The 9961-nt window shown below is 39.3% G+C and overlaps 1 protein-coding gene across 4 annotated transcripts in view; it reads right to left on the bottom strand.

Moving 5' to 3' along the window:
• The window catches only part of cadm1b (cell adhesion molecule 1b), a 146226-nt gene extending 137423 nt beyond the window's left edge, over positions 1-8803 (bottom strand). For 3 of the 4 annotated variants that reach the window (XM_038692591.1, XM_038692589.1, XM_038692597.1), the window contains exon 1: positions 8663-8802. In XM_038692591.1, the coding sequence (XP_038548519.1) occupies positions 8663-8738 (76 nt within the window). In that variant the 5' untranslated portion in view covers positions 8739-8802. Of the gene's footprint in view, positions 1-8662 lie in introns of all 4 variants that reach the window. The other variant, XM_038692590.1, reaches the window with a different exon arrangement.
• Positions 8804-9961: the final 1158 nt, after the last annotated feature.

Raw genomic sequence — 9961 nt, forward strand, 5'->3', positions numbered from 1 at the left:
TTGTATACTAACTGCAAAACAGTATATGTTAAACATCAGTATACAGTTAATATGTAGACTGGGACAGAGCAATAATCCATCTATAATATGCCGGCGATCCCAACAGCCACCTACAAAAGCCCAAGCATGCTTCAGCTTTGAAACAAACGTAATGATTCTATCATTGTGTTGTGTGTTAGGCAACCTACAACAAATATGGGTTACAGCAAATCAAAATGTTCAGTTATGCTAAGCACAGATATAGATTTGATTTAGAAACAGAAGAGCTGCTGTGCTGTAAGCTCCACAACCGAGTTTGGCCACTCGTGGTTTACTTTTCTTGTTAGGTACAGACAGACCACTATTTGGGAGCCAATGGATCAAGCCCATATTTCCTTTCAAATACATTTACCTGTCATCTTAGATGTAAACAATGTGACTTTGAGTTTCCCCCTTCCATTAGCTCTATTGCCTCCCGTGTCTCTCCGCAATGCAATGACTCAAGTATGAGAAGTAATCAATAGGCTTCTGGTTTGGGTGAATGAGTCTTAGTGCTTGGTTTGCACAGTCTTGATCAGCCTGACAATGACAGATTATAGTGCTGTATCTGAGGGTAATTAAGATGGGTCTATTGTCACGCTGATAACTCAAGAGCATGATGCCCCCAAAACAGGCAGCAGCAACCTGTCAGACAACAGCTCTCTTCTGTGTAAACAGCATCAAAATGTTCTTATAATTCACCTTGGGGGGAAATTCTGCATCGACTGTAAATTCTGTAACGATTATCTTTTACATTCTTAAAGACTACTACCACTGCTACAAGGTTGATAAGTATATCTTTTTTTAAAAACTTATGTGAATGAACATAATTTTTCAAGCAAAAATGCCAACATTCTCTGGTTCAAGCTTATCAAATGTGAGGATTTTCTGCTTTTCTCTGTTTTCCATCATTGTAAATTGAATATCTCTTTGAGCTTTGGACTGTTGGTTGGACATTTTTTTATTCTAAATGATGATAAATTCATCAAAATTAAACCTTTTTTAGTAAAGTATAATTTGTTTCAGGGCTATTGCCTGAACACATTATATGGGAGTTTAGTGTATTTAATGTTGTTTCTTTCAGACTTGTTTGTTCTGTCCAGCTGGCATCCCTGAGTGTATTGTTCAAATAAAACTAGAGAAACATTAGGGTGCAATGGAGGCTCTGCTGAAAAGAAAAACACAGAAACTTGGAAGGTCCAGGCTATTCTAATGTTGTTCCCAACTCTAGTTGAATCCTGCTGTGTAAGGGAATAATATTTCATTCAGTCTGCATAAATGCATTTGCAAACAGCATTCCAACAAGAAAGGGAGGGACTGATTCCAGGCGATGCTGTAAGGCAAGTAAGGCAGCTGGATCACACTGTATGTAAGCATGAATCTGGGAAAATTAGATTCTTTACATTTTTCCTCTTATCTCAGACTAAAGTACGGCATCAGCAGCACACTGCCTTTCTATTAGCAATGTAAGATGTATTGATTAGTGCTGTGTTTGCATTCTGTTGGCACTCACTTGTACCTGTACTTCTGTTTTTCTCCAGATGCGCTGCATTACTTACACCTGTGTGCAACTGCTTATAGCGGACTCTAGGTACACAGTGGTTATTTTATCAGGCTCAGATCTGCCCAAACAAGCCCAGAGAGGAGACATAGAGTTGCTGCTCCTCTCCTGTTGTCTGAGATGCAATGTGCAGTAAGTGAGCTCTGACAGATAGAGAAAAGCTCCTTCTATGGAAGTTAATGGCTTGCCATCAAACCGTAGTGGACATAGTCGATAGGACTGGTCCAAAGGGGGCCTCAACCTATATCTCTAAATGTCACCAAGGCAAGAACTATGTAATGAATAGCCTACTTAAGATCAGGGGTGACTGCACCTTTGCTGTCACAGCCCCTAGACTGTAGATCTCACTAGCGTGTGAATCCTCCTGATTTTTGACTTGTATCTATGCCTGTGACTTGTTATTTGTGCCTATGAGCTGTGTGCACTAATGTTTATGTCAGTGTATCTTTTATTTGTGATTTTCGCTACCTGCTCTGGTCCATTTTAGTCATTGAGGGTTTTTAAATGTGCTTTATAAATGCATTTTGACTTGACTTGACTACTCATTGGTCTTTTTTCTCAGGAAACCAGACAAAAACGAACACAGTACAGCTGCTGTTTGGCGCACCAGAATCTCTTTCATTCCAATTCAAGCAGTGGATTAGTGGGAGCTCGATAACTGAATTTATTGATTAGAGATTGAGTCTTCTTTCTCAGAAAAGAGTCATTTCTCCTCCACATTGATCAGCAGTTATTCAGTCTTAATGTTGTGAGTTCTGGTCTGAGACTCATCCACTCTCAAGGTTCTCTTTTTGTTGAATTTGTCTTTAGATGTGACTGGACTTTCTTAAAAATATTATTTATCTATTTTGGATGATCCATAATATGTTAGCAAAACAAGGCAACAGTAAGTAGAAGATAAAATCACAGTCTGGACTACCATCAGTAAGAAATCTGCTTTGCCTATTTTAAGGCTGTACTTGTGGTTCCCATATGGCACAAACTAATTCTGGATGCTGTAATGCTCTGATGAGATATATTATCTAATATTTGTGAGAACCATATCATTGGTGTCTCAGATATTGCACATGACACATGGATGAGTGAACAAATGATTTAAAGCGCCCTTTTGGGCTGATCAGTGTAATTTTTGATAATGTGAGATGCATCCTCAACTTCTGACAAAATCCTGCTTAGCCCATCCAGTACGATTTTAAAAACACCATAATGGAGCAACGAGTTAAATTTCATGAAAATATGATCAGTAACAATTGAGAAACATGACTATGGTGATAGGACAGGGCAGATCTATTACACATTATGATTAAACAATATCCGAGGCTGGATTACCAACGAGCCAAAGTGGACAACTGCCCAGGGGCCGTGATTTGATTTTGTAATATGCACCACTAAAACACAATTTAAAACTTAAATGTTACATTCTCTCCTCCAGTTCCTTGGGGCCCTGTCTTATAAATGGGACATGCTGTTAATATTATGCTTACATGTTCCATGTTTATAAACAAATTTGTGTTTAATCAAATTATCACAAACTAAATAACATACAGCATAAAAGTTAAATTGGGGCCTGCAGCTCATTTTTGTCACGTGGACTCTATGCGTTAACATGGCCCCGAAAATAACATATAGCCTACCTTGCTATTTGAAAACAGAAAATGCGTCATTATCATCAAATGACAGCTAGAAAGAAACGATTATTGCAATTTAGTAGCTAAGTGTCTACAGCCATGCCAGGTGTTTGGCTGAATGCTAACATTAGCATGCTAACATGCTTATGTTTAGCTGGTTCACCACCTTAGTTTGGCTTGTTAGCATGTTAACATTTGCTAACTAGCACTAAACACATAGTGCAGCTGAGGTTGATGAGAATTTTTGTTTTTTAAAATATAGAAATAACAAAAGTTATTTCAATTCATCCTGAGGGGAACATGAATGTGTGTACCAAATTTCATTGCAATCCATCTGGTAGTTGTCGAGACATTTCACTGAAGACTAAATATGTCAAGCTTATGGTGGCACTAGAGGAAAATTCAATCAATGGATTATCAAAGTCATTAGGGTTCATCCTCTGGGCACCAGTTTGCTATCAAGTGTGTTCTTGTTCATCTATGAAAATGCTCAGTAAAATCATAATGTGGCAGGAGACATTATGAGCAGCAGTGACAGCATGTAACAGATGGATTCTCCCTCCAGTTCTTGTACAACTTTATTTCAAAATTATTTGGCAATACAGTGCACTGTAGTAAAATTTAGGGAAGGTTTAAAGGTATCAAAATTGAATCTCATCCAGCCTTCGTGAAAACACAATTACTGGCATATGTGTTATGTGTGAGAGACAGATGAATGGTCAGACGGAGGATGATCCGCAATACCCATATCATCCCCAAACACACGGAGGGCAAAGAAGCGGCTCGCTGTTAGCCATTTTTATTGAACTAGAGTGTATTTTGTTAGAAATTTGATTTCAATTATCGCACGTTGCAGGATATCTTCCTAACAGAGTTCTTCATTTTTGAAAGTATTGCTTTGACTGCTCCACAGCCTTAATGGTGGCTTGTAATTGCTCCATCACCCATACTAATGTGCACTCTATGCCCCTTTTTTAAAGACAAAAACTTTGCATTTCCTTTTTTTTTCATTGTGGACCCAATTGTCATCGTCCAAGCGCTGCAGCCAATAGAGTGAGGTCTCTCAGATCCAGGGAACAGAGAGAACAATGTCATATTCATAAGCAGAGACATCAACTCTCCTCCTCATTACCACAGCACAGTCGTGAATGGAAGCTTCTGTCCCCACAATCATGAAAGGACCTGTCATCTGTCTGTTTCTCCTAATTGACTGTTTACTACATTTCAACACATACAGACAGACAGACACATTTTTCATCGTCCTCGGTTTGTCATTCAGTTTGACACCGCAGTACAAATCCCTTACACAGAAATGTCCCAAGTATCCCGAGAAGTTTTTTCCTTCTTTAAATATTTACTACATGACTCAAAGTGATAGTATTTCTACAGCAGCACTCCTGTGACCTTGACAAAACCACATACAGTATTTTCTTGAAGGTCCCACTATTAAGTATGTGGACAAGAACCCTTGTACCCGGCACCAAAGGTGATGTTTTTAAGGAAAGATTGGACTCTTTCAGAAACTGAAAAGAATGACAAGTCATGGATAGAAAGAGATTTTCACTTATTTTTCCCCAACATTGACCTCCATAGCAAACTTCTTTCTGTGCAAACTGGCTGACTGGCTACAACCTCTGACTTGGAAGTGCACATAGCAAAGTGAAGTATGCCTATTCACTTAGAGCTGCAAGTACCCTCTGCTCTCAAATCCATTTTATAAGAGATCTCAAAAAGGGTGTAAAGTTTGATTGTGGACGCACATTCATACTCTGCCACGCTCAGACAAGGTAGTAATGGTTTAAATAGATTCGATTTACAGGCAAGAACAAATACACAGCAGGAGACACAGTAGAAAAACACGGCCTGGAGGTGTGATGTCCTCAGTGAAATGATAACAGCATAGCCTCCATCACTTTACTTTGTTACATCTAATACCAGTGGCTAAATTCCCTACATGCATCAGCTGCCAATTCTCATGCCTGCCCCTCCCTTTTCAACAGTATGATTAGCTGCCACTGCATAAAGTAGTGCCATGCATTATCTAGCAATTAGAGTGAGGCTTATTAAGCAGAGTTTAATGTAAATTTAATGAGCAATAAATTCAATTTCTTTAAATAGAAGAGTTTATTATTCTTACAAATGATGTACTGTGGTGATCTCAATGTACAGGAGATGAAATACTTCACAAGCGGGCACATATCAATGGGCCATTAAGTGCGGTATTAAATTTATCCTGAAACATGGCACAGTACTGTAAGTGCTATTTTATACAGATAGCAGAGAGAAGACCACTTCATAGAAAAAGATAGCGCTGATGTACTGCGTGTGGTTCTGACTAGAGCTGAAACGATTACTGAATTAACCAGTGAGTCAGTTCTGATAATCAATTAATTATTTGAGACGTTTTTAGAGCAAAAATGCCAAATATTCTCTGGTTTCAGCTTCTCAGCTGCAAGGATTTGCTGATTTACTTTATTTCATATGATAGTCAACTGTTAAGGGTACTAATCAGATCTATCAATTTATCACAAATATTTATATTGAAAAATAAGTATTATTTGTTGTCCTAGTCAGAGGTGGAATGTACTGTAACTAAGTACACTTACTAAGTTTGACGTACTTGCACTTAATATTTGTGTTTTATGTTACTTTGTAATTCTACTTCACTACATATGAGAGGCAAACTTTTTTTTCTTTCTTTTTACTCCACTGCATTTATTTGATGGCTACACTTACTTGTTACTTTGCAGAATAAAGTACACACAAAACCAAAAATTTGCTTCTAATTAAATATTGCATTTTAATAGATTTTAACACTACATGAAGACATTACATTTAGCCCCACTTTGACAAACTATAACATTAAATAACACATACTGTTAATGGATCAGTAAAAATAATGCAGTAAAATAATACAATGTATAATAATATAACACTCTATTCTGAATAATGAGTAGTTTAACTTTTGTTTATTTCATAGTAACATATTTTTATCAAGTAGCAGTTTGAATACAGGACTTTTAATTGTAATGAAATATTTTTATATTGTTGCATTGCTATTTATACTTATGTTGAGGATCTGAATATTTTGATTACCACTGGTCCTAGTTCTCTTCTAATTACATTATATATGGTACTCAACAGAATTATTCATTATTCATTTACAGGTATGAATGCACTTCCTGCAGGACCGGTGAAAAACAGGAAGACTAACATTTGTATGATAACTGAGGAAAAAGTGTGTGTGTTCTGGAGGAACACACAAACTGTAAGCAAACACAAATTGAGGGCAGAGCAGCACATGGCTAGCAGATTTCAGCACTATCTGTTTCAAAGCCAAACCCCACCATAAGCAGCAAGAGACGGACATCTACAATTACTCATCATGTCACGTGCCAACTGGCAACCAAGAGCGCAGTAACAACTGTATGTTTCCTTTTGTTTCCCTGAGATCCCGTCCTTCAACGGCGCCTTGAGGCTTCATGACAGCTCGTATTGATCCACTTCACCATCACTCAGCCCTGACGAATGACTTTAAACTGGCAATAAGTGAGATAATGCAACCTTCTGAAATTTGACCATCTGATATGCTACAACAGGCCGAGCCCCAGGAGATGCAGAGAGGGAAATACTGAACAGATTCTGTGTTAAAATGCAAAGTCTCAGCGTTTCATAACAGGATGCTCAGCCAAGGCAGATCAATCCCTCTGTATACTGTAAGGACAAGTTTCTCTTGTGGTGTAGGATCAGCTGTCTCTCTCTCCCTCTGTCTTTCTTTAATTAGCCCTCTTCCCTGTATAATAAACTGAACACCTATTGTGTCAAACAGCATCCGGGCAATGGGATTGTTCTCCTCTCACCAGATATAGAGACAAAGCTCAAATCCACTGATTCTAGATTATCAACAAAGAAAATTTTGGAAGCTGTCTAAAAGCAGACTGTCAGCACTTCGGGAAGCCAGAGCTCGGGCCCTTTTTTGCTTCCAGTAGCTGGAACAAAGGCAATCAAACAAATGAAAAACCTGAGGTCAGATCAGACCATCTCTGGCTGGGGGATTTTCCTGAACCAAGAGGCCGCATCAGTTTCCTGATGCTACAAGCCTATGTGTATTGAGATTGAGGTTATTGTGCATCCTTCTTAGAGGTTAATTAACTTAATGGGACAAGGAGGCTCTAGACAATGCTGTAAATGTCATTCAACTGCTATTCAGTGCAGACCATAATAAATTCAACAACTGTGAAATAAAAGCCTTGTAATTGGTGAGCTGGATGTCATTCTCACCAAACACACATACACACACACACACAGGCTTTGATGAGTTTCTGCAGACCTGTTGAAGGGTGATGCAGATAGCCTACCACTGCTGTGCCGTGTGTAGCCACTGATGGCAATATCTGAAACAGAAATTAAACCACTAAGAAGTCGCTTAAGTTGTCTTCAAGTGCTTCAAGTGCAAACCTGTCATCACAACTGTTGCTTGCCATTTTAACAACCCGGAGATTGACAACACAACATGTCCATCCTACCGCTGGGAGGGATTTAAAGCGCCTGCAAACTGACATTTTTACCGCTTTACATACGTCAGTATTGTCAGCGGATACGTTTTCCAGGAAAAAAAAAACACTGACGCATGCAACTCTGATGCAACCACGGTGGAATAACGGGGGAAATTATCGGACTGGTGACTGCAATGGCCGTGCACATTTAGGCGCCCCTGCTTCGTGCAGTTGCACGCTGTAAAGCCAAACAGCGACATGGCAGATTTACATCTCCAGCCTCACTGACAGGAGAAGTGAAGACTGCGGACTGGAGCACACACTCTCGCTTCAGAGGCTGCAGTTGTGCGACCAGAGGACACTGTGCGAGACTAGAGCTGCAATGCGTGTTTTTCACGTGAAGCGCAGACCTGAGAGATATGAAGACAGTGGGATGAGTTGGAACTGTGAATGTTTAAGACTAAAGGATATACAAGTGCGTTTGAGTCGTGATCTCTTATGTCCAGAGAATCGGTCTCAATTGATAATAAAGAACCACATTTCAGTGCGCTTTGCCTTCAACTTGCCTGATAGGTGTAAATACTGTAAGACTGTTTCTCTCAATTATCACTGGTACTTTATCTCCGCATATGCGCAGCACTAACATTACTTTTTTATAGCAGTCCTCTGAACCCAGTACAACTCAGGACAACACCCTTTCAATCAGCGCTGAAATTAAGAGATGAGTAGGCTAATAGTCTCGAGAAACCGCGTGGATATGTTGGGAGTCCACAGCGGAATCAGAGCAATGGAAAGTGATGCTGAGATTTAAGGGGAAGCTTGTGCGCATCTAGCGCGCAAACGCACCACAACTTCTCCCCGGTACTCCTCTGGCTTTTAGCTGAAGGGGTAATTCTGCATCACTGGTAGACACACACACACACAAACTCACACACACACACAAGACACCAAAAACTTACCTTTCGGAAGAAACGCTGCTGAAATCACAAAAACAGAGAGAGAAATAGCGAGAGATCCGCTCCCCGTGATCGCCATGTTGGACACCTGCTTGAGACTGGCGGCGCTAAATCACCTAGAGACGGCCATGGGATGAAAATCTAGACACATGAGAGGCGGAGGGAGGGCTCTAGCAGGGAGCCTGTATCATATTGGGCTGCATTATGTTGCAATGACATCTAGGCTTATAAAATAGGCTAAATATGGTAATATTACAATTACAGTGGAAACATAAGGAGATTTTTTTTAAACAAGTCAAAACTGTAATCCTGTCCATGTACATTGCTACTGACCACACTGTAACTCCCAATAGGAATATTAAAGGAATATTACAGTGATGGGCTACCATGGGAAGTATAAAATACATTAGAGCGCGGTGAAATAACCGTAAAGTCACCACCGAGAACCACAGACACTTTATAGGAATATTATAGTCATTTTCTTTTATGGTTATAGCCTGTTAGTTCATGTGGGTGAGACCAACCTATAGGCTACTCAATTGTCTGCAGTGAAGCACAGATAATACTGAGGTAAAACAGCATTTAGCTAGTTTATTATACAGTAGTCAGGCCAATAGCGGTTTAAGATGCTGTTTGGTTAACGGAGTGTGTATTCTCATCTGTTTTAGGACACTTAAAAGACACATGATCCGTCTATTTAACGGTTTAAAAAAACAACGCATTCCTGCTACTTTGTTTTCAACACAATTAAGTCAAACTGTCACATGATGTGTTTAAATATATTCACTGGGGCTTTGTTGTTTTGAAGAATAACAAAAATGTGTGTTTTTGTCCAAAAGAAAAAGGAACAGCTTGAACTATGACAGCAATGCTGGTGTTCGACCATAAACAAACCTGCTTAATTAAAAGAGTAATCAGTAAAGTGTGGTTTAAACTCCACTTCTCAAGCCACTTTGCTCAATGCCTATTCAAAGAGCGCCCCCTTTTCTTTGAAAGGTGTATTACATTTTAGAGCTAATTGTAGCTGAGAACTTAGCACCGAAGAGCCGGCATGCTCCTCAAAATCAGAATTTAATTTTTTTTTTTAAATCACAGTGCATGAGTGGAAATGAAAAACTACAGATTATTAATATGTGTGACCAATTGAACTATTTCTTCCTCTCTCTGTGTGTGCTTTATTATATTTCCCAATGTTTTAATCCCCCCCACCCTCCACCCTGACTTATTCGCACCTGAAGCAGTACATTTGGAATATCTTATAGGAATCACAGAGCTACAGAGAACTGTGCATGACAACGTTGA

The sequence above is a fragment of the Micropterus salmoides genome, unplaced genomic scaffold (assembly GCF_014851395.1).
Source record: "Micropterus salmoides isolate LMB-PRFRI ecotype aquatic unplaced genomic scaffold, ASM1485139v1 Ms_hic_scaffold_3, whole genome shotgun sequence".
NCBI classification, from domain to species: domain Eukaryota; kingdom Metazoa; phylum Chordata; class Actinopteri; order Centrarchiformes; family Centrarchidae; genus Micropterus; species Micropterus salmoides.